The sequence below is a fragment of the Primulina tabacum genome, chromosome 4, assembly GCF_025594145.1.
Source record: "Primulina tabacum isolate GXHZ01 chromosome 4, ASM2559414v2, whole genome shotgun sequence".
In the NCBI taxonomy this organism is placed as follows: Eukaryota; Viridiplantae; Streptophyta; class Magnoliopsida; order Lamiales; family Gesneriaceae; genus Primulina; species Primulina tabacum.
This window is the reverse complement of record NC_134553.1, coordinates 45,937,210-45,963,730: the sequence shown is the minus strand read 5'-3', so window position 1 is coordinate 45,963,730 and position 26,521 is coordinate 45,937,210. Positions and strand designations below refer to the sequence as shown.

At 36.7% G+C, this 26,521-nt stretch overlaps 1 protein-coding gene and 1 pseudogene across 1 annotated transcript; one reads left to right on the top strand and one right to left on the bottom strand.

Annotated features, from left to right (window-relative positions):
* Positions 1–10,064: 10,064 nt before the first annotated feature.
* LOC142543454 (U4/U6 small nuclear ribonucleoprotein Prp31 homolog) lies at positions 10,065–14,493 on the top strand. The gene is made up of 8 exons (XM_075650730.1): positions 10,065–10,311; positions 11,637–11,702; positions 11,874–12,011; positions 12,136–13,028; positions 13,122–13,192; positions 13,550–13,652; positions 13,999–14,074; positions 14,217–14,493. The coding sequence occupies exons 1-8, from the start codon at positions 10,309–10,311 to the stop codon at positions 14,316–14,318; spliced, it is 1,452 nt and encodes a 483-aa protein (XP_075506845.1). The 5' UTR covers positions 10,065–10,308; the 3' UTR covers positions 14,319–14,493.
* A 136-nt stretch (positions 14,494–14,629) lies between these two features.
* LOC142543453 (sulfate transporter 3.1-like) lies at positions 14,630–26,284 on the bottom strand (annotated as a pseudogene).
* Between the last annotated feature and the right edge of the window lie 237 nt (positions 26,285–26,521).

Here is a 26,521-nt window from a genome sequence, read left to right as displayed (position 1 = left end):
TATATATATAAAATATTTGTGATATCTTGTAACAAAAAGATAATAACAATATCTTTTAAAATATAAATTTAAATGGACATAATATATTATACCGTATCTAGAAGATTTGATATCTCAATCTTCCATGAAATATAATAGTCCAGATAAATTTATCCCACATATACCATAAATTATAACTCATATAATTTATCCGAGTTTATATTAGAGCCACCAAAGGGACCTGGTCGGATTCAATTAAATTAAGCTCCAATAAATTAATTTGATCCAATCAACTCATGATTAATCAAAATAATTTATTAATCTTATTCTACTCCACTAAAAGAATAAGATTGCACTCTCAAATTAATTGATATTACTGAAGCACAAAATCAATAATTATATCCTCTGATTTATCGACCCAACATATCACCCCTGTCGATCAATTAGAACATCTAAAACAGGGTATCCAGACCATATTACCCACATTAGATATTCATAGCTTCTCAACCCTCATCTTCTCTTTGACAGTCTCATGTGATCACATCACATAATTAATTCAACAAGAATGTTGAACTACTGAGCTCAGATTTTACTGTCTTCTAGAAGAACTTGTGAGTTTATGATCATACCTATTGACTAGGTGACAGATTCCATATTACGAATATATTTTCTTTGTTATTTCACTTTGATTCCCAAAACATCGAGATATTGACCAATAGTTTGGTCTCACTCATTGATGCATCAAAGAACTTCAAGTTAGTAATCAAAGTTCATTATCCGCTCAGGATTAAGGTGTTATGTACGACAATCAAGTGATTTTGAATTAGTATGATCAAATCAAATTCAAATCTCACGTGGTCCAGTCCAATACAACAAAATGTATCCTTAATTTTATTACCAAACCAAAGATAGGCTTCAATAAAATTGAGACGATCTTATCAAAATAATTTGTCCTTATTTATTTACCGATCGTGGACAATAATACTTTGGATTGAATTACAAATTGAATCTTTCTGTGTTTAACGACTTAAACACTCAATTTATAATTATACAACAATCCAATGAACATATGCATTGCTCAAAAATAAATTTATTTAAACAAATAAATGAACATTATTTTAATTTCAAAATGTCATCAACATATAACAAAAGTACTCAATGGGCATCATACTATCGAACATTTTCCTCCCACTTGGCCTAGAGTAAATGAGTCATGTCTAGTACACCCATATTTTGAATATGTTCCTCAAAAGCTCTAGCAGGTAAGCTTTTGGTGAAAGGATCAGCAAGATTTTCAGCAGATGTTATCTTGCACACTGTCACGTCTCCTCGTTGAACAATATCCCTCACTAGGTGATATTTTCGTTCAATGTGTTTTCCACGCTGATGGTTTCTTGGTTCTTTTGCATTTGCCACTGTACCACTGTTATCACAATATAAAGTAATGGCATTTGATGCAGCAGGAACAACCTCAAGGCTTAGCAAAAACTTTTTCAGCCAAACGGCTTCTTTTGCTGCTTCACAAGCCGCTACATACTCCGCTTCCATGGTGGAATCAGCAATACATGATTGCTTGATACTCCTCCAAACAACGGCACCACCACCCAATGTGAACACAGATCCTGATGTGGATTTACGAGAATCTCTATCAGCTTGAAAATCAGAATCAGTATAACCCACAGGTGCCAACTCTGAAGCCGAGTAAACCAACATATACCCTCTAGTTCTGCGAAGATACTTGAGAATATGCTTTACAGCAATCCAGTGCTCTGGTCCTGGGTTTGACTGATATCTACTAACAATCCCAACAGCATAACAAATATCTGGTCGAGTGCATAGCATAGCATACATAAGACTTCCTACAGCCGAAGCATAGGGAACTCTTTTCATGTATTCCACTTCACTTGGATTCTTGGGATTGTGGTCCTTTGACAAGTGAATTCCATGTCTAAAAGGTGTTTGACCTTTCTTGGAATTTTGCATTGCATACCTCACCAATATTTTATCAATATATGAATATTGAGATAAAGCAATCCGTTTGTTCTTCCTATCCCGAAGGATTTGGATACCTAGAACATAACTTGCTTCTCCCAAGTCTTTCATGTCAAACTGTTGAGACAACCAATTTTTAGCAGATGTCATCACCCATACATTATTCCCAATAAGTAGGATGTCATCCACATATAGCACAAGAAAAATCACCTTGTCATCCAAAATTTTCTTATAGACACAAGGCTCATCAAGATTTTGATCGAAACCATAATCTTTCACAGATCGATCAAAAACGATGTTCCAAGACCTTGACGCCTGCTTAAGTCCATAAATAGACTTTTTCAGTTTGCATACTTTATGCTCTTGACCGTTGTGAATAAAACCGTCTGGTTGTACCATATAAATGGTTTCGTCAAGATTTCCATTAAGAAATGCTGTCTTGACATCCATTTGCCACACCTCATAATCAAAATGAGTTGCAATGGATAAGAGGATCCGAATAGACTTTATCATAGCCACAGGTGAAAAGGTTTCATCGTAATCAATTCCTTCTCGTTGGCTAAAACCTTTGGCTACCAATCTAGCCTTAAAGGTCTCTATTTTTCCGTCTATTCCTCTCTTTCTCTTGTAGACCCACTTACACCCTATAGGTCTCACACCTTCAGGAATGTCTACAAGAACCCAGACGGAGTTAGTGTACATGGATCTCATTTCTGATTCCATGGCACTCCTCCATTGGTCAGCGTCAACATCCTCCATAGCTTCTTTGTACGTGATGGGATCCTCCTCTTGTTCAATGGAAACCGCATCAAACGATTCTCCATAGAGCAAGTATCTAGAAGGTGGTCGAATGACCCTCCCACTACGTCTAAGTTGTGGAGGTTCTTGGTTGATTGGAATTGATTGTCGTTGTCTCAAGTTCTCTTCTTGATCATTTCCTTCATTTTCCATTTGGATATGATGGGGTGACCGATCATTAGAACCAATGTTTTCTACCACTTCATTTGTTTGGAAACCAGTGGTTAATGGTGGTAGAAATGTGAATTCAAACTGAGTAGGTTCAGTGCGGATCTCTGGAGTAGATGATTCAGTAATCTCTTCCAAAAGAACCTTACTCTTTGATTCACTCTCTTCTATTTGCTTGTCCTCTAAGAAGGTTGCATTTGTACTCACAAATACCTTCTTGTCTTGAGGACTATAGAAGTAATATCCTCTTGTTCCCTTAGGATATCCAACAAACATGCATAATTCTAATCTAGGTTCCATTTTATCCATCTTTCGCTTTAGCACATAAGCATGACATCCCCATATCCGAATATGTCTTAGATTAGGCACGCGCCCATTCCACAATTCAAGAGGTGTTTTAGAGATAGATTTAGAAGGAACCATGTTCAATAAGTATATTGCAGTTTGGATAGCATATCCCCAAAAGGATGTACTGAGCTTAGAGAAACTTAGCATAGACCTGACCATGTCCAACAAAGTCCTATTTCTCCTTTCAGAGACACCATTCTGCTGAGGTGTAGCTGGTGCGCTCAATTGGGATATTATCCCATTATCTGATAGGTATGTTCTAGAGTCATTGGATAGATACTCGCCACCTCTGTCTGATCGAAGTGTTTTTATGCTCTTACCTAATTGTTTTTCCACTTCATTTCTGAATTCCTTGAACTTTTCAAAGATTCAGATTTGTGGGACATTAGGTAAACATAACCGTATCTAGAGTAATCATCAGTGAAGGTGATGAAATACTCAAATCCTCCTCTAGCTTGTACACTAATTGGTCCACATACATCAGTGTGCACTAATTCCAAAACTTCATTGGCTCTATGTCCTTTAGATTTAAAAGACCTCTTAGTCATCTTACCTTCCAAACAGGATTCACATACAGGCAAGGATTCCACCTTTAAATTACTTAAAGGACCATTCTTGACCAACCGTTGAATTCTATTAAGGTTGATATGACCAAGTCTCAAGTGCCACAAATAAGTTTCATTAGTGGGAGACAATTTAATTCGTTTGTTGGATTAAATGTGATGCAAAGAGCTGTCATCTTGTTTTAAGACATACAAATCGTTATTCAAATGTTCCTTGCAAATAAGGGCTTTATTCAAGGTAATATCAACCATCATTTGTGAAAAATGGACATAATATCCATGTCTAAACAATAAAGCAACAGAAATCAAATTTCTAGTAATCTCCGGAACATAATAACAATGTCTTAAAACCAAATGTTTATTATTCGAAAAATAAAGATAAACAATTCCAACAGCTTTTGCAGACACCACAGCCCCTGTGCCAACTCTTAGAGTATATTCCCCTTCATTGAGGTTTCTGGTTACTTGGAACCCCTGCAAAGTATTGCATATATGATTAGTGGCTCCAGAATCTACAATCCAAGTATCAGTAGAATCAACCACTAAACAAGACTCAATAAAAGATAACTCACCACTACCCTGCTTCTTGGAAGCTAGATATCCTTAGCAGTTTCTCTTCCAATGACCCTTCTCTCCACAATGTAAACATTTTCCCTTAGGCTTGCCATCTACCTTGACTTTCTTCTCATTTTGTTGTGGACCCTTCTTGTTGGGCTTCTTCCTTTTATTCCCATTTTTACCTTTCGGCTTGGAATAAGACGGCCCAGCAGAAGCAACAACAAATGCATCACCAGTTTTAGTCTTAAGAACACTTTCAGCATTTTGGAGTTCCTTCATCAGCTCAGTCAGGGACATGTTTAGCTTATTCATGTTATAACTAACCTTAAACTGTGAGAAAATCTCAGGGAGAGTCTCAAGTGCCATGTCAACCTGAGTCTCTGATTTGATTTCAGCCCCTAACACCTCCGCCACGTTAAACTGAGCGATCAATGCAAGCATATGATCTCTCACGGGCGTCCCAGGTTTCATGCGCATGTTCATAATGGTTCTAATGGCTGCTTGTCGTGCCTGACGTCCTTGATGCTCAAACATTTCTTGGAGGCTTTCCATGATTTTTGTAGCAGTGTCCATATTCTGATGTTTCTGTTGCAGCACATTTGAGATGGATCCCAAAATGTAGCAACGGGCCATCTCATCAGAACTGATCCACTTATCATAAGCCTGCTTTTGAGCTACTGTAGACTCCGCCGTAGGCACCGATGGACAGGGTTCATTGAGCACAAACTTGTGTTTCTCCGCAGTTAAGACAATCAATAAATTACGTTTCCAATCAATGTAATTTTCTCCGACTAGTTGGTTGTTGGTTAATATCATAGACAGTGAATTTCCAGACATTTTTCTGAAATTAAAATAAATTTAAATGAGCAATGCAATAAAATAACGTGTTATGCATTAAATGCATTTGTAGATCCCAAAAACTACTACAACACAGCAATTTACCTAAAACTCCAAAATACATAATTTTTTCTTTAGGAAAAAACATGTTATTTATAGCTAGGCTGAGACCCTCCCACTAAATTCAATATATCTAGCAACTCATGCAATATTAATTTAGTATTGCTTGATTTTGGCCATCAAAAGATATTGTAAAAATATTCTATAGGAAATTCTCACAATATCATTGACCTAAGTGTATACCCTTAAATTAATTATTTATCAAGTACCAAATTAATTATGTCACCTATAGGGTGGGCACAATTAATTTTACTATAAAATAATTATAATAATGGGTCCAATCAAGTAACCGAAACAATGTAGCCCTCCTATAGGGAGACCAATAAAATTGGCACGAGGCATACATATATTCTTACTAATGGACTAATAAGGGAGACCGTGGGCTTATTTAAAATATATCATCTCACACTTAATATTTAAATTTAATTTTGGGTTTTATCCGATTAATAAAATCATGACTATTTTAACTCTTAAAATAGTTCAATTATTAATCATAATATTTATTCTCTAAAAATAGAATAAATAAAATTTTATGCATGACAATATGTTACCTACAGCGGTGTTTATGCAATCTACATGGCATGATCATGAATGACAATTAATTTCGTAATTAAAGCAATAATTAACCAAGAACAAATTTATGGCCCAACCTAGACACAAAAATTAAAGATCTAATTGGACCCAACTTGGCCCAATCCTTCGAAAAAAAATTTCCAGCCCAAGTAACTAATCCAGCAAATCGGATCTGACCCGAAAGCCCATGACCCGAACTCGCGACCCAGAACCCGCGACCCGTCTTCTGCGACCCGTCTTCCGCAACCCTACAAAAAAATGCCGCCGCCGCTGGAGTAGCCGGAAACGTGCGATCGTGAAAATCTCCACCGCGCCAGTCACCGGGAAACCATTGAGACACCATATCCATTTCGAAATCGAAATTAGATGCCCGATTTTCCAGATCCAGCGCACAAAAATTGGTGATTTTCGCATCTTCTCCGCGCCGCTCCACCGTGAAGAACAACGCATGGGAAAGACCGTAAACCACCTTTGCATACACTCCTCATCCTCGCGGCCGCGTGCTTTCGTCGTGTGCGATCCAGATTTGCTTTTCATGGTGATTTTCGGAATTTGCAGAACAGGTCCCTGACGTTTTGAAGAAGACGCACTCTGGTCCCTAGAAACTTTGGACGAAATTTCCTTCTAGTCCTTATGGTTTTAATCGAAATTGCATCCGACCCTCCAGTTCTTTAAACACTAACAGAAAAGCCCAAATCCGAAAAATACAACAAAATTGCACGAAAATAAACAAGGGGAAACATGGAGTCGTAATCCACCCCCTTGGTTACAGACTCGGAAATACGAAATACAATTTCACCAGAAAAACTAAGGCCATAAACTGTTCAAAAATTAAATAAATCAATCCATTCAAACCACAATCACATAAATCTAACACCGCTTTAAACTAAAACATGCATAAATAATTAATTAATTCGAAATACGCAAAACAATATCAAAACCCGTGGCTCTGATACCACATGTTAGCCAAGATCGAGAAGATCAGATCACAAAAATTAATTTCTTGTGATTTCAATCAACTCTTCCTCACATGATCGATTGTTCTACGTATTTAACACGAATTGATTAATTACAACACACAGAGATTAGAGAATACCTTTGAAGCGTGTTTACGATCTCTCTCTGCACTGGATCTACGCTCCAAACCTCCAAGCCTTCTCTGGTGTTCTCTCAAACTCTTAACGTAGGATTGTGTGTGGTCACAAGTTACAATATCACACACACACATATATATATATATATATATATATATATATATATAATATTTGTGATATCTTGTAACAAAAAGATAATAACAATATCTTTTAAAATATAAATTTAAATGGACATAATATATTATACCGTATCTAGAAGATTTGATATCTCAATCTTCCATGAAATATAATAGTCCAGATAAATTTATCCACATATACCATAAATTATAACTCATATAATTTATCCGAGTTTATATTAGAGCCACCAAAAGGACCTGGTCGAATTCAATTAAATTAAGCTCCAATAAATTAATTTGATCCAATCAACTCATGATTAATCAAAATAATTTATTAATCTTATTCTACTCCACTAAAAGAATAAGATTGCACTCTCAAATTAATTGATATTAGTGAAGCACAAAATCAATAATTATATCCTCTGGTTTATCGACCCAACCGTCTTCACCTCTTTTTTAAGTGAAACTAAAAAACAAACACCAAAACACGATTCTTGAATTAAATAATTTCGCCATTCACTAGCTGTTCTTTTCAATGTTTTCTTTATCTAAATAGCACCTACTCTTAATTCAAATATATATATATACTTTTTCTCCCAAAATGGGCCATTGAATAATTATGATTTTATAACATCTTCTACCTAATATTTGAGACTTGTTTTTAATCTTTATTTTATTTAATGTCATGGCCTAATATTTGAGTGCTACGTGACTCTTCCCTCCATGGCCCCATTTATCTGATCATCATCCCAAGAAAATGACACCATTACCAAATTTTGTTGCCTCATACACTAACATCATCATCCATTTTCTGTTCTACCCGGTGCACCCTCATTTGCTTTACCCACACGGATAATAACTAGAACACACTGATCGAGTCAAACTCTAAAAATATCTAATTCGTATTCGAAATTATCGAATTTCAACAAGTTCGAACTTTTATCGAGAAGATCTCGAGCCTAAGTTATTTTACTCGATCGTCATCGAGTCATTTGCTAATTTAATATTTCCTTACTGTTATCTATTAAATAAATATTTTTGAATCTTTCGAGTTTTTATCATCAAGCAATAGTTCCATAGATCGCGAACATGTTCGAATATCTCGAACCCAACTCAGAGTCGAGCTCTCATTCGAGCCGAAATCAAACCAAATACTTTAAATCATTCGAGCTTCGAATCGAGCCTGATTCGAGCTTTAATTTTTTTCATATTCGATTCGATTCGTTTATCTCCTAATTAATCTCATGTCATTGATCATTGTTGATTGTTTTAAAATGACCAATTTCATATTTTTCAAATCTATCGAATTATCTTTTATATATATATATATATAGCGCTTGACACTGCTTCACAAAAAACTATAGCTGGTGGTAACAGTTAATTCAAATATTTTAAATCGTACAGGAGCTCAAGCATCACGTTTCGATGGTTCTACCCAACATGGACAATTATTACACCCGAAAAAATCGTTCCTCGCGCTTCAATTTCGGATTTCCCAAATGATTTATTTTTGGAGGGATGCATACGGTTGAATTAATCATTAAATGAAAATGATTATAAATCACAAAATTTGACCGTCGTTGACTAGAGACGGTCAATTTTGTTAAATGAATGATTTTGATTTATTGTTTGGTTCTTACACAAAAATGGTACCAATTTTAGTCAAGCAGTCTATAGTTAGCAGCCAGGACCAATCAGTTCTCGTCGGCAGGCAAACGACTATTCCAAATCCAGCAGCCACCAATTTATTCTTGCCGATTCTGATTTTTTTTTATTTTTTCAAAACAAAATAAATCAGTATTTTATTTATTTATTTATTTATTTATTTATATTATGATAGTGTTTTAGGAAAAAAATTAAAATAATTCAAAAATATATAATTAATCTGAGTATTTTACGAGATTAAAATATGAACTTCTTTATATTATTGGTTAGCTATCTTTAACGTTATACGAAGACATAATTTGGTACTGGTAGGCTGCCAGCCATAGAAATAGCAAATTAATGGGCCACCTTTGGGAAAAAGAAGAATAAAATAGAGAAACTAGATTTTGCAATAAGATGATATTTTTTAGTGCATGAAAATAAATATTCGATTCTACAATTAATATTAGTTCAGACGTTATATATGATGTATGAAAATCATCCAAATCTCTATATAAAACATTCACTCCAACATGACGAACAATAAAAATATGATCTTTATATGTATATCGTCGAAAAAGACCGAAATAGAGACACTATCAATGGTAGTCAAGATGAATTCGATTTCCTTCGAAAAAGTTTTGTGAAAACAATTAAAATATGATGTTTGAATTGTTATACAACCTAATAAATTTTGTAACGTAATTCTATAAAGAAAAATATTAACCTTATTACTAAGACAACGGTTTCATATCAATATATTTATGAGTAGGTCTCTTATTAGACGATCTCACGAATTTTTATCTGTGAGACTGGTCAACCCTACCGATATTCATAATAAAAGTAATACTCTTAGCATAAAAAGTAATACTTTTCATAGATGGCCCAAATAAGATATCCGTCTCACAAAATACGACCCGTGAGACTGTCTCACACAAGATTTTGCTTATATTTATGAGGTAGTGAACAAAATAAATTTTGCAAAATATTTTTTTTAAAAAAATAACGTTAACATATGTATTTTAAAACAGAGTATGTTATTTCCCTGAATTTTCCCTTTTAAGTACAAATTTAAAAATTTTATTGGTGTTAAAACTTTTACTGGATTGAACTGCTGATCCAAGTTCAATGCTGGAGAGAATAATGGGCTGATTGTGGTGTAATAGGGCTAAAGCCCAAATAAATTGTTGGGCCTGGAGAAACCCATTTTAATAAGAACTAGAGCCAGTAGTGAGTAGCCCGATTACAACAGTTATAAAGGCATAAATAATATTGCTTAGTAGGCTAGGTGATTCGATTCTTTTCTGGTCTTCTTTTTCTTCTGTTCTTCTTTCAATTTCTCGAGCTCTAGTTTTGCAATTTTCTTGTATTTTAGGCATTTCAAGTTCTGCGAAGGAGATTTTCTTTTCTAGGTTTTTGTTGATGCTATTATTTCCTGTCGGGGTGTTGCTTGTTTAGGCGCAGGAGTAATTTGCTTAGTGGGATCTCCGATCTCTCTCACCGAAAGAAGCGTAGAAAATGGTAAATGGTCGCTAATTTGAGGCAGTTAGTGTAATTTCGATTATTTTGTTAAATTTTCAATGCGTAGTGTGTGCTGCCTCTTGAAATATAGTTGCCAACAGGGAGGTACCTTAAGAAGAAGAGTCCTGTTTCTTGATGGAAATGGCGCTTCTGCGATTGAATGAATTTATTCTGTGCAGAGAAAAACACAATCTTTGTCAGTAGCGGTTATAAACTTATACTTGATTATGTTTTCTAGTTTCCTTCACAAGAATAACTTTGTGTTTGAGTTGGTGAATCGTTGAAAAGATTAATACTTGCTATTGCTGCAAAACAGAGGCTCAAAATTATTTCAAGTGAGAAGAATTTTCAATTTGCATGTTTCTTGAGTGTTATGTAGAAGAGAAATAACATTTTATTTTCACTATGATGGAACAACTCTTGCTTTGAGATAATGATGTAGATACTGGACCCTAGCAATCAGCCGGAAGAATATCATCATTATTGTATTGATTGAGTAAATTCTTGTTGATCATAAGATTGAGGTAATAGAGTATACAGACTTGTCCCCATGGGGATTTTTTGCTCAATTTGAAGGTCAACTTCCATGTTTCTATTTTGACTTGATTCGGCGTTTTAGGCACAAAATAGTTTAACCTTGTATTGATTGTCAAAGAAGACAGCTAACAAGTTTTCTTTATTTAACTGAAGATATGTTTTAGTAACAATACAGTTGGCCAACCTAGGGAAAATGCTAATGAGATTTTATGAAAAGCTGTTGTTATTCCACTTTGTAACAAAAAAGATATATATCTCCGGCGTGTTTTATGATATAGCCCTCCGTGCTTTCATAATATGATAATAATGCTTGGTCATATTATATTTTGCCAACATCTGGTATGTAAGTACTTTTCATTTGCATCCCTAAACTATAGCTCTTATGGACCATTCTTTCACTCTTGTGCTATCTGTTTCTTGAATCATTTAGCAGAGCGGCTGTTAGAAATTTCTGTCCAGGCCATCTATTGATGGTCCTTGTGGTACCTAATGTTTTCCATGATATACAGAATGAAGTGTATCATCATGATTTTTTTTTTGTGATGAGATGCATTGCTATAAGCAGCCACTTGCAGTTTTTTGCATAAAGTTGACTCAGGTGTTATGATATGACAATATGTTATTATTCGATGTCTCAGAATTATACACTCTTGCTCCATAGAATTTAAATTCTGCGGTTTTTAATCTAAAACTTCTATATTCCGGATCAAGATGCTATGCCTAAAAGCAAGTTTTCCTAGTCAACGGAATTATTGAGACTGTGATTCACGGATTATCTTTTTTTCCAGGCAACCCTTAATGACTCTTTCCTGGCTGATCTTGATGAATTATCCGATAACGAAGATGATCTTCTGGTGAGTATGCAGCATTTCTCTTCAGTATGTGACTTTAATACATGTTTTCCCATAAATATGACAGGTTATGGTGCTAGTTTTCTCATTATCTTCGTGAGTAGTCAGACTTCCTTGTGTTTTCTCTGTTACTGCCTTGCTTATGGCCCTAGGTTGATAGCACTTTATTTTCAGGAGGAGGAGGATGCTGATGCAGAGCATATGGAGGAAGATGTAGATGGGGACTTGGCAGATATTGAATCACTTAATTATGATGACCTCGATCTCGTATCCAAGCTTCAAAAAACTCAGCGTTACACTGATATAATGCAGGTGAGCTTTCCCTGAAGTAACATGAAAGACATCTTTGAACTTTTCTTTTTCTGTAGGTTTAACATATTTGTTTAATGCGTTTCAAATGCACCCAGAAATGTAATACTTTGATTCTTTCTTGCAGAAAGTTGAAAATGCCCTTGAGAAGGGGGCTGAGAGCTCATACCTCGGAATTGTATTAGAAGATGATCCAGAATATCAGTTGATTGTTGATTGCAATGCCTTGTCCGTTGATATCGAAAATGAAATTGTAATAATTCACAATTTTATCCGTGACAAGTATCGCTTAAAATTTCCGGAGCTTGAATCACTCGTTCATCATCCAGTCGACTATGCTCGAGTTGTTCAGAAAATTGGAAATGAAATGGATCTGACTCTTGTGGATCTAGAAGGTCTTCTACCCTCTGCCATTATCATGGTGGTTTCTGTGACTGCATCAACCACCAGTGGCAAGCCTCTCCCGGAAGATGTCTTACAAAAGACGATCAATGCATGTGACCGAGCTCTTGCTCTAGATTCAGCAAAGAAAAATGTTCTTGATTTTGTTGAGAGTCGAATGGGATATATTGCTCCAAATCTTTCTGCTATCATTGGAAGCGCTGTTGCTGCAAAACTTATGGGAACAGCTGGTGGTCTTTCAGCATTAGCAAAGATGCCAGCTTGTAATGTTCAGCTTCTCGGTGCGAAAAGGAAGAACTTAGCAGGGTTTTCAACGGCAACGTCCCAATTTCGTGTTGGTTATTTAGAACAAACTGAAATATTTCAGAGCACTCCTCCTTCCTTGAGGATGCGTGCCTGCCGACTTTTGGCTGCAAAGTCTACACTTGCTGCACGTGTCGATTCTACTAGAGGAGATCCAACAGGAAAAACTGGGAGAACTTTCCGTGCAGAGATTCATAAAAAGATTGAGAAGTGGCAAGAGCCTCCTCCTGCCAAGCAGCCCAAGCCTCTTCCAGTTCCCGATTCTGAGCCTAAAAAGAAGAGAGGCGGACGTAGGTTAAGAAAGATGAAAGAAAGGTGGTAGTTTTATAATTTCATTGAAAATATGATTGCATCTCCACTTAACTTAAATGTTAAAAAAAATCTAACGTGATCTCCAACTTTTGTTAGATATGCTATCACGGACATGCGGAAGCTTGCAAATAGGATGCAGTTCGGTGTACCAGAGGAGAGCTCTTTAGGTATTTATTTCAAACATCATACATTGCTTCAAATTGTTGATCAATTATGTCCATAATGATCTGCTTTTGTTCGCGTGGATTTCTTGGTATTGATACCGATTGGGGAAAAATGGCGAGAAAACAAATTGAACCAACAGTCCATTCGGCCTACAGCAAAGTGGTCTGGTGTCTACTTTGCTGGTTGACGTGATCATGCATTTTAGACATTTTCTTCATGTTTTTGTGTAGTTCCTAGAACGATTAACTTGTTTCCTTTGATTTTAATCTGATATTGTGATTGCTTATTTTTATGGGCATATTCTTTATCGTTGATTCTGGTTCTCGCTCATTTCGCATACTTTGTGATTTTTCTTGAAGGTGATGGACTTGGGGAAGGATATGGGATGCTTGGTCAGGCTGGAAATGGCAAGCTACGTGTATCAATTGGTCAAAGCAAGCTTGCTGCTAAAGTAGCAAAAAAGTATACCTTTTCTGCTTGTCCTTTTTTTCTGCTACAAGAAATGAAGTAGCAAAGTAGCCTACTTTTTCTGCTTGTCAATTTTTCTTTCTTACCATCCAAACTGCCTTTGATGCTTTACTAAAGCAGAGGTTCATTTACATTGCGTTTCGGTGGAAAAGGAATTCTAGCTTGGAAGTAGGATGAGAAGTTTCTATTCAAGTTTGATTCTGATATTTAGCAATGTTGAATCATAGACCATTAAATATAAGCATCAATGTTAAATGTTTGGGTGATCTTGTTATCTTCCACGCAGGCATCATTCGATTATTACCTGTTTCAATTCCTTTCATGGACCTTTTCTTTTCAGGTTTAAGGAGAAGCGTTTTGGAAGCAGTGGTACAACTTCTGGACTAACTTCAAGTTTGGCCTTCACACCCGTGCAGGTTTGATGCTACTTTTAAAAACAAAAAGATCCTAAGAGTCGGTCCACTGAAAAATGAATGCAAAATTTGAAATATGACTGGCTCATACTGTTGCTACTTGGATGCGCTTTGCTCAAATTCACTGTATCATCTGCCTTTTCAGGGAATTGAACTCTCGAATCCTCAGGCCAACCTGCTTGGTGGTGGAATTCAGAGTACTTACTTTTCAGAAACTGGAACTTTTTCAAAGATCAGGCGGACGTGAGATGCCTCCATGAAAACTAGGCCCATTTGATGCGATATCTTAGAACATGTATCAAGTATGCTATGGATACTGTAACTGTTATCTAGAATGAATCTTAGCATATGTGCAATGCAGTGGTACTCAAGTGTAATTAGCCTTGTTTAACTATATTACCTACTCTCGAATTCTCTGGGCATTGTTCTGCATCCCCAATTCATCGATTCAAATTCTCATCATACAGATGTATACAGTGAATTTGGAGATGTTTGGCAAAAACACTGAAATGCTTCAGTTATTATAAACCATCAGTGGGAATAGCAGAAATGATCAACTTAAGATGAAATATGACCATTCCTCGAACATATTGAGGATACCGCATATCACTTGATATCATTAAGGATACCGTGGACCACCTAATATTATTACGAGTCTTGCATCTTACTTTGTGATTTCTCCCCATCCTGGTGGCTACTCTATTTCTCCTTTTACGAGGATGCTAATACACTCAACGAACAAGTATATGCTCCAAAAGTTTCCAATTTTTGTTAGTGATGGAACTTTGCATCATCAGAAGAAATGGATCCTTTCTTCTGGCAGCAAACCAAATCCTTGTTAACAATTTCGAAAACTCCTTAAGATAACCTTAACATAATCAAACTTTGTTGTCTGTTGCTTCACTTTCAACTGCTTTGTCACGCGGCCTGCTTGTTTGAAGTAAAAAGTTGCAAGCATTTACTGCTTCTCCAACAGTCAGGTAAATCCATTCCTGCCCAATTGTGTCAATGAACTTTGATTTGTCCAGCATCTTCATAACTTCTCCTCCGGGATTGGCCAGGACCAGCTGGAGATTATAATAAAACAATGAAATTATGACAATTTCGCAGTGGGTTTGCGTAAGCAGTACTCGCACTTGCTGGCATATGCAGTGACACAACTATAGAAGCGTGGTGCTTGGAAATTTTAAATTGTATGCAGATACTACTATCAATTGTAGCTTTTGGTACAACACTAGAAATTTAGTCAAATGAAGGTGACATGCATTATGAATTCCGCTTACCTTTATACATCTTTGATCAAAGAGATTCTTGGTTTCTTGAAGCATGCTGATTCCAGCTTGTATCGATGCTTCCAACAGCTGTTGATCAACAGTGTGTTAAGGTAGTTTATCCAAAGTCGAGATGCATAGAAACTTCATCCATGAATGATAAAAGATCATTAAATGCCTTAACCAAAATTCTTACAACTCATATCTAATATAACAAAATCCAAGTTACTCCTTTCTGAATACTTCAACTTGTCTTCCTGTTCATCAATCCATCTTAAGATCCTAAGAACATGATGAACGTATGTGAGATAATGCTGCGCATTCATAAATGTAACATGATCTAACAAGAAGTTTAGACACCTTTCTCTTAGGTAACTGGCGTTGGCAAAGTAGATTGGAGCATTGATATGAAGGATGAGGATTCCTGAAACACCATTTGCCTTTGGGTACTGTTCAATGCTTCTATAAATCATGGAATTAGGAAGGCTCCCCATGACAGAAGTCCTTGGCCTTGCAACAAACAGCAGTACTCGAAGGACGGATATTGCCACCTGTTGTGAGTATCACCGACTCTTAGACATCATTATCCAATTTTATCACAAGAACTTGAATGTTTTCTTTGTCTTACATACCGCAGTTATCAGCCCAGTTAGCACACTACCAAAGACCACTCCTGTGTAAGCACTCAGACACACAATGAAGTCAAACTTGTCGACCCTCCAGAGGTGTATAGCTGCTTCGTAGTCAATAAGACCGATCATTGCAGCCGTTATAATGGAAGAAAGCACCACTAAGGGTGTGTAGTGGAATAACGGAGTGAAGAATAGCATGGTTAGCATCACTGCTGTTGCCATAACAATGTTGGAAGCAGCAGTCTTGCATCCTGCATTGAAATTTACTGCTGACCTTGAAAACGGTCCTAAAAGATAGAGAAGTTAGATTAGCCCACATATGAAATTCCTTTTATTTTTTAGCTTTAGTTGACAAAAGCATGTACCGGTAGTTAGGTAGCAAGAGGTGCATGAACCTACAATATTCATCATTCCGATGGCAATCATCTCTTTATTTCCATCTACGTTGTAGTTCTTTAATGTGGCGAAGCTTCTTCCAACTGTTATACCTTCCTGAATATGTATCGTATATCATTACCCTTAGTTTACTCATTGTCAAAGAAAGGAAATTTATCTCCTTTTATTTGGATTTCTTGTTTGGATTTCTTTCTTTATTGTAGCATCTAAATTGAAGGATCTTATTTTGTGAAATAGTTGTGATCAATAAGAACTTCTCCAGAACATGGGATTGTATTGGATCAAACTGTTAGAGTAGATGCCCTGCAAGCCAACGGTTGACTAGGGAATTTATTGACTCAAGTGAAATAAACAATCTTTATTTTAATATAATTTAACTTTTTAAGGTCTTGTTATACTTTATCTGTATACCCATGCAAACAGCATAGATAAAGTCCTTGATTATGCTTTAATACAAATGAATCGTAATTCGATGTTGAAACTCATTTGTAAACACTGCATATTCTAAATTCGTTCCTAGTCGATTCAGCCGCCTAAAACAGGGATAAAGGCCGCTTGAGCTCGAGACTAGCATCTGTGATGTTGTGTACTGCGTTTCTTGGTAAGGCCATAGAGATGTCCAAACATACAGATGGGTAGTCATATGATGATTATACCGAACAACCCTCCCTCGGACTTTCCAAGTGGTTATCATTCATCGAGAGGATAAGTCCGTGGTTATGATTGTACACCATTAGTCCTTACGACCTGGGACAACACTGAGGCTCTATATGCTAGGGCTGTACTTTGACTCGTTTACCGGCTCCAGGAGAGTTATCAGGTGGCGAGATTGAGTACAGTTGCGACACATATAGGAGCCAGTTCATTGTAGTCGGGGATTCACCGCTCACCTGCGGGTGTGGATATCCTATGTGATATGATGTAATAATAGTGCATGGAATCTCCGGCCAGCGTATGAGATGTACGTTGGAGAAAGAGTTCTCCAATAGTACACGCGATGCCACTATTAAAGTTATCACATAGTTATCGAATTATTATGCAATCCTCGATGAACCAATGGTTGCAGATTCGATCGGGATATAAGAGATGAAGGTACCGTACTGTACGCTAATCATAATCGACTGGTTCTTGCAGGCACTATCAGTGATACCTAGGGGATCATGGGGCGATGCTACTAGACGCTCTTACCATGATCCGATGGGTGCAATCAGAAATGAGTTCTGACATTCTTAATCAAGGTGTTGATGAAAAGAATGGGGCTAACTAGGGTAAGCCCGAATAAGAATAAATATTATTCTGAATCACAAAGAGTTGTGAACCCACGGCTAGCTGTATCCCTGAACCATTGAGGGTCACACAAGCACTGGATCGTTTGTTCCCGTTGAGAGAATAAATTCAAGGCGTTGAATTTATATCATGATATAGTAAATTCAAGTAGTTGAATTTATGATAATTAAATTTTGAGAAAATAAATTCAAGTAGTTGAATTTATGATATAGTAAATTCAAGAAGTTGAATTTATGAAATTTGGAAAGAATAAATTCAAGGAGTTGAATTTATAAAATTTGATAATTTAATTTATTAAACTCAAAAGTTGGGTTTATTAAATATTAAAGTTTGGAGGTGATAAAAATTCAAGTAGTTGAATTTATAATTTAAATAATAAATTCAAATGTTGAATTTATAATTGATTTAATTTATTAAACTCAAAAGTTGAGTTTATTAAATATTAAATTAAAATGGTGGGAAGTATGTTTAATGGACTTGTAGGAGTATAAGTCCAACATATTAAATAATTAAAGTTATTAATGAACTTTGATTAATTAATTAGACTAGTTGGACTAGCCCAATTAATTAATCAAGCCCATTAATGTTAATTATGAAATTTAGGTCAAGACTATTGTTTTTAAAGAGAAAAAAAAACCTAGCCTCCACTAATTCAAGGGTGATTCACGAGAGCTTCACCAAAAATCCTCCAAAAATATTTTTGCCATTTTTCAAAAAGGAGATTTGAGTCTCTCTCAAATTTTTAATCTCTACGCAAAAGTTATTCTAAATTTCTAGTGCATTTCCAGTCGTGGGCCGGATTAGGAGATCGAAGAACGTTCGTAAGGATTTACAACAAGAGCTACGTCCGCTAATACCGGAGTAGTTGGAGACATGTGATTTATTCACCAAAGGTATAACGATTCCAACGCCCTATGAATGTTTATGATAAAATCATACTAGCGCCCAAAGCAAAACATATTTTGATTGTCAAAATAAACAAAATTTTTAAAACTTCCGCTGCGTTTGGGCACGTAGAAAACCGAGATCCGTAGTATACAAGCTAAAGTGTAACATGCTCGCTTTTTTGTCAAATGAACTGTAGAGACAGTTTGAGAAAATGTTGAATGCTGCTGACGTTCGAATACACATGCAAGAATTGCATGGTGCATGAAACTTGTACAGTGATGCACACCACTTTTAAAAGCTCATGACTACACGAATGCAAGATGGGGCTTTGATCCATGAGCGTTGTGTACATATGATTGGGTTTAATGAGAAAGTGGTGAGCCTGGAATAGGTGATTCCTAACAAGTTACTTCATGACATCAATTTGTTGTTTTTCTCTTCCTCATTTGACGGGGTTATGGTGAACTTCAATTTGAATAAGATAGATGATCGCCTTGAAGAGCTAGTCAATACGCTTATAACTTATGATATCACCATAAAACAAGAAATCGTTGTTTTTCTAATGGGCCTCTCGTCAGACGAAAATGGCCCACAAGGTAAGGGAAAAAAATGTTCTGCCCCTCACAAGAAAAACAATCCCAATAAGAGGCAAACTCTAAAAGACACTTAAAATGCCTATAAAGCCCGATAAGTTAGAACATATTTATTTCACTGCAAGAAGTCCGGAAATAAAAAATTATATGTGCCAGAAATGTTTTGGAAATGATAAGTGAATGTCCAAGTTAACATGATTTCAACAACAAACAAAATAAAGTTAGATGATCCAAATCCCACACAAATATGGCACGCTAGACTATGTCACATTTCCAAAGAAGGATGCACAAACTAGTGGGAGAAGGCATGTTTGACTTGTCAGACATAAATTCTCTACCTGCTTGTGAGTCCTGTCTAAAAAGAAAAACGACTAAGACTCCATTCGATGGAAACGTGGAACGTGCGCATGGTCTACTAGATTTGATCCACACAGAGACGTTTGTGGCCCGCTAAGTGTTAGCACAAAATATGGGCAATCCTACTTCATTATCCTTACTGATGACCATTCGAGGTATGTGTATGTTTATTTGATGAAACACAAATCTGAAGCATTTGAAAAGTTCAAAGAGTTCAGATCTGAAGTAGAAAATCAGCTAGAAAGAAATATTAAGGCACTTCGATCTGATCGAGGTGTAGAATACTTAAGTGCTCAATTTTTGGTTATCTAAAAGAGAATGAGATTCTCTCACAGTGGACTCCACCAGCAACACCACAATTGAATGGTGTTTCTGAACGTCGTAATCAAACCTTGTTGGACATGGTTCGATCTATAATGGGATTTACTAAATTGCCTACATCGTTTTGGGGCTTTGCGCTTGAAACCGCGGCAATGTTGTTGAATAATGTCCATACTAAAGCACTGGATAAAACACCATATGAGATATGGATGGGAAAAACTCCCAAATATTCTTACGAGAGAATATGGGGATGTCATGCTTACGTGTAGCAGACAGTGGGAGACAAACTGGATAGTAGATCCACTTTGTGCTACTTTATAGGATATCCAAAGAATTCTGTTGGATATCATTTCTATCATCCTAATGAAGCAAAAGTGTTTGTTTCAAGAAATGCCACCTTTTTTAAAAAGGAATTTCTATTAGATAGAAAAAGGCAAGATGATAGAACTTGAAGAAATTCAAGATACTCCCTCAACTATAGTAATTGAACCTAATCCCTAACAACCAGTAGTTGAAGTACAAGCTCCTAGAAGGTCTGATAGGATTATCAGACCGCCTGCAAAATATACGCTTCTTCATGAACAAAGCTACGATGAGCATTGTGTTGGATGTGATCCAATGAATTTCAAAGAAGCAATATCTGATACTGATTCAACCAAAGGTTTGAAGCCATGTAGTCAGAAATGGACTCTATGTATTCAAACCAAGTCTGGACATTGGTGGATCAAACTGAGGGAATCATTGCCATAGGGTGCAAATGGATCTACAAAAGAAAGCTTGGGGCGAATGGGAAGGTAGTGACCTTCAAAGCAAGACTGATTGCAAAAGGTTATACTCAAAGGCAAGGAGTTGACTATGAGGAAACTTTTTCACCAGTTGCTATGTTTAAGTCCATTAGAATACTACTAGCCATAGCAGCATGGTATGACTATGAGATATGGCAAATGGATGTAAAGACTGCATTCCTCAATGGAGACATCATGGAAGAAATTTATATATCTCAACCTGAGGGATACACATCAGTAGGAAGTGAGCATAAGGTATGCAAACTTCAGAGATCAATATATGGTCTCAACCAGGCATCAAGGAGTTGGAACCTCAGATTTGATAGCACTATCAAAGAGTTTGGTTTTGCTAAAAATCCTGAGGAAACATGCGTGTACAAGAAAGTTAGTGGGAATGCAGTGACATTCCTAGTACTTTATGTTGATGATATCCTACTCATTGGGAATGATGTAGGATTACTGCAATCAACTAAAGTATGGTTGGCGAGTAAATTCTCCATGAAAGACATGGGTGAAGCATCCTATGTATTGGGAATACAAATCTATAGAGATAGATCAAAGAGGATGCTTGGGCTCACCCAAGTGACTTATATCGATACCATCCTGAAAAGATTCTCTATGGAAGAGTCCAAGAGAGGATACTTACCAATGTGTCATGGTGTTACTCTATCTAAGGCAATGTGCCCCAAGACTGATGAAGAGATAGATATGATGACACGTATTCCATATGCGTCAGCTATTGGTAGTATCATGTATGGTATGATATCGACACGTCCTTATGTTGCTTACGCTCTGAGTGTTGCAAGCAGATATCAGGCGAACCATGGTCCAATGTATTGGAAGGCCGTGAAAGACATTCTTAAGTACTTGAGAAGTACTAAGAGTTTGTTCATGGTCTATGGGAGTGGAGAATTGAAATTGGAAGGCTACCTTGATTCTAGCTTCCAATGTGACGTAGATGATTCGAAATTGACCTCTGGATTTGTATTCATGCTTAATGGTGCGGCTATATCTTGGAAAAGTTCCAAGTAAGACACCGTTGCGGATTCCACCACTGAAGCTGAATACATTGATGCATCTGATGCAGCCAAAGAGGTAGTTTGGATGAGGAATTTTGTCCAAGAGTTGGGCGTTATCCTAATGGAGTTGATCCAGTCCCGTTGTACTGGGACAACACTGGTGCCCTTGCGAAAGCAAAGGAACCAATGTCTCATCAACGATCCAAACATGTACTGAGGAAGTTCCACATCATACGGGAGATTGTGGGAAAAGGAGACATATCAGTCGAAAGAGTCCCCTCTGCAGATAATATTGCTGATTCACTTACAAAGCCCTTGCCAGGACCATTGTTTGAAAAGTATCGCGGAGCAATGGGATTAAGGGTAGTTGGCTCTAGGGCAAGTGGGAGATTGTTAGAGTAGATGTCCTGCAAGCCAAAGGTTGGCTAGGGAATTATTTATTGACTCAAGTGAAATAAACTATCTTTATTTTAATATAATTTTACTTTTTATGGTCTTGTTATACTTTATCTGTATACCCATGCAAACAGCATAGATAAAGTCCTTGATTATGCTTTAATACAAATGAATCATAATTCGATGTTGAAACTCATTTTTAAACAATGCGTATTCTAAATTTGTTCCTAGTCGATTCAGCCGCCTAAAACAGGGATAAAGGCCGCTTGAGCTCGAGACTAGCATCTGTGATGTTGTGTACTGCGTTTCTTGGTAAGGCCATAGAGATGTCCAAACATACAGATGGGTAGTCTTATGATGATTATATCGAACAACCCTCCCTCGGACTTTCCAAGTGGTTATCATTCATCGAGAGGATAAGTCCGTGGTTATGATTGTACACCATTAGTCCTTACGACCCGGGACAACACTGAGGCTCTATATGCTAGGGCTGTGCTTTGACTCGTTTACCGGCTCCAGGAGAGTCATCAGGTGGCGAGGTTGGGTACAGTTGCGACACATATAGGAGCCAGTTCATTGTAGTCGGGGATTCACCGCTCACCTGCGGGTGTGGATATCCTATGTGATATGATGTAATAATAGTGCATGGAATCTCTGGCCAGAGTATGAGATGTATGTTGGAGAAAGAGTTATCCAATAGTACACGCGATGCCACTATTAAAGTTATCACATAGTTATCGAATTATTATGCAATCCTCGATGAACCAATGGTTGCAGATTCGATCGGGATATATGAGATGAAGGGATCGTACTGTACGCTAATCATAATCGACTGGTTCTTGCAGGCACTATCAGTGATACCTAGGGGATCATGGGGCGATGCTGCTAGACGCTCTTACCATGATCCGATGGGTGCAATCAGAAATGAGTTCTGACATTCTTAATCAAGGTGTTGATGAAAAGAATGGGGCTAACTAGGGTAAGCCCGAATAAGAATAAATATTATTCTGAATCACAAAGAGTTGTGAACCCAGGGCTAGCTGTATCCCTGAACCATTGAGGGTCACACAAGCACTGGATCGTTTGTTCCCGTTGAGAGAATAAATTCAAGGCGTTGAATTTATATCATGATATAGTAAATTCAAGGAGTTGAATTTATGATAATTAAATTTTGAGAAAATAAATTCAAGGAGTTGAATTTATGATATAGTAAATTCAAGAAGTTGAATTTATGAAATTTGGAAAGAATAAATTCAAGGAGTTGAATTTATAAAATTTGATAATTTAATTTATTAAACTCAAAAGTTGGGTTTATTAAATATTAAAGTTTGGAGGTGATAAAAATTCAAGTAGTTGAATTTATAATTTAAATAATAAATTCAAATGTTGAATTTATAATTGATTTAATTTATTAAACTCAAAAGTTGAGTTTATTAAATATTAAATTAAAATTGGTGGGAAGTATGTTTAATGGACTTGTAGGAGTACAAGTCCAACATATTAAATAATTAAAGTTATTAATGGACTTTGATTAATTAATTAAACTAGTTGGACTAGCCCAATTAATTAATCAAGCTCATTAATGTTAATTATGAAATTTAGGTCAAGGCTATTGTTTTTAAAGAGAAAAAAAAAAAAACCTAGCCTCCACTAATTCAAGGGTGATTCACGAGAGCTTCACCAAAAATCCTCCAAAAATATTTTTGCCATTTTTCAAAAAGGAGATTTGAGTCTCTCTCAAATTTTTAATCTTTACGCAAAAGTTCTTCTAAATTTCTAGTGCAATTTAGAAGAGGAACAAATATTCCAGTCGTGGACCGGATTAGGAGATCGAAGAACGTTCGTAAGTATTTACAACAAGAGCTACGTCCGCTAATACCGGAGTAATTGGAGCCATGTGATTTATTCACCAAAGGTATAACGATTCCAACGCCCTATGAATGTTTATGATAAAATCATACGAGCGCCCAAAGCAAAACATATTTTGATTGTCAAAATAAACAAAATTTTTAAAACTTCCGCTGCGTTTGGGCACGTAGAAAACCGAGATCCAACACAAACGATACACCCTGATTGTGCCACTAAATGTGCATCCCAGATAAGACTCTTTCCTGCTTTCTTAAGCTAAGCAGACCGTGCTGGTTCGGAGCATGTTCCATGACATGCGTCGTAAAGTAAGCGAGTGATACCATTTTAAAGCTTGTATCATGCCTTTGGCAGACAGAGTTGCGCATTAGAGACATTACATAGTAGGCTTAAATATAGTTCACTAGCAAGTAGCAACACATGGAATTATTGACCTATCATGCCAAGTTGCCACAACAAATGAACAAGGTGGTTTTTGCAACTTACAGCAAGGCCGACGACACCGGTGATGACTGCAGTCTTAATCACGGCCATAAGATGTTGAGATCCAAAAGCTAATTCTGACAATGACTCTTGATTCAACCCTTTTTTGAGCTTCCCAATCTGTAAGATTTATCAATGTCCTCATGAGTATACCCTGTATCTTGTAGGTAAAGAAGCAGAGGCAAAGGCGAATCCGGTAAGAGGAAAATTGGTTGCTTTTGCAGAAGAAAAAAGTTCCGAATGGAGATTTGCCCCTTAAAATAAGTTAAGCTCTCACATACATTTTTGGATCCATAAATAACATGTCCAAGAGAAATTATTTGAACTTACGACTTCAACGCCATGTTTCTCCGCGTGCGTGAGATAAACAAGAAGGCTTCCCAAGATAACAGATGTCAAAGGTGCCAAAGCATTTATCCAAAAGAATACTGATTTCCTCCTACTCTGTTTATTACACAATGTTCCGAAATCAACAAAAGCTAAACATTATTATCCAATAAAGAGCAAAGAAATGAGAAATTGTTGGATCACATACAAAGTATCTCGTGGTGAGAAGGAAGAAGAGGAAACAAGAGCCAAGAACTCCACTTTCCCACCTCCACTGCATCAATCGCCCCACAATTCACATATGATCAAGAATATTATACCGAAAAAATACAATATCTCATATCAAAGTACAAAACAATTTCAAGCCACACACGATGGATTTTGAGGCAATATAACGGCTCTTTGTAATGATACATGAAAAGACGACGTAAAATTGCGATAGCGAATAGTACATACCATGTGTATTTGGGTAAAGATTGATTTCATGACAGATACAAGGTCAACTTGATGAGTAAAGTGGACGAGCCCAAGAATAGCCTTCAACTGCTGCAAGCACACAACTGTGGCTGCTCCACCCATGAATCCCACAATTGTTGCATGTGACACAAAGTCCACAACTAACCCAAGCCTGAAAAATCATAAAATCTCTTCAAGGAAGTATGTAATTTTGAGAAATCAATTAACCAACCTACAAATCCTTGGTTTTCTTTCGATTCTGACCATCTCCTGATTTCGGGCATGAGACAAATACTTTCGATATTTCGAACAGAGTAAAGAAAATTGATTACCTAAGGAAGCCTAGAGCAGCTTGAAAAACCCCAGCAAAGAAAGTTGCTGTGAATACTAACTGCATGTACAGCTTCATGTTCTCATGAGGGTTAACTTCCTTCCCTAGCATTGAAGTCATTAACAGCGACGGAACCGCTACAGTCCCCACTGCCAAATCCCTTGAACTCCCCAACATGGCATATATTAGTGGTGGCACAAAGCTTGAATCTGCACAATGTCATCCATATTTGTACTTTTGATCTCTTTTGACAAAATCCCATAAAAGAGTTGAATTTTATAAAGACTTACAGAGGCCAATCACGGGAGGTAAGCTCGCTAAACCAGCATAACTGATGCCCTGAGGCACTGCAAGACTAGCAATGGTGATTCCTGCCACGAAATCAGCTTTGAAGAACTCAAACTTGTAACGTGGTGCCCATTCAAGTACGGGCACAAAATATTTCAAACCCAGGATGAGTTTTCTTGAAAATGACTGGTTCTTGAACTGCTTGAAGGGATCGTCCGGGAAAAAGGTCTCTTTGAGGGACGATTTTAGCGAATCGAGAAAGGGTCTTGGTGGGGGAATTCCCACTTCAAACCGATGCTGTGTTTCATTGTCCGCGTTTCCCATTGATTAGTGGGATTCTGTTAATTACAAGTTTTTTATTTCTTGAATATAAGTTGGTTTGAAGATGACGAAGATCGGAGATTTTAAGCTTCGTGAAGTGGTTGTTGGATTGGGATTGATATTTTTTAGAATGCGCAAGATTTGCATGTCAGCATGCAGAGGAAGCGAGTTGGATGGATATTTATTGAAGGGTTTTGAGCTCCTGCCGACGGTGAAGTAAGTCATAATTTGATAAATTAAAAATTCTTTAATTTTTAAAATGAGTGCTCTTAAGAGTAACTTTTGCGTGAGACGGCCTCACGAATTTTTATCTGTAAGATGGATCAACCTTATCGATATTCACAATAAAAAGTAATACTATTAGCCTAAAAAGTAATAATTTTTCATGGATGACCCAATTAAGATATCCGTATCACAAAATACGACACATGAG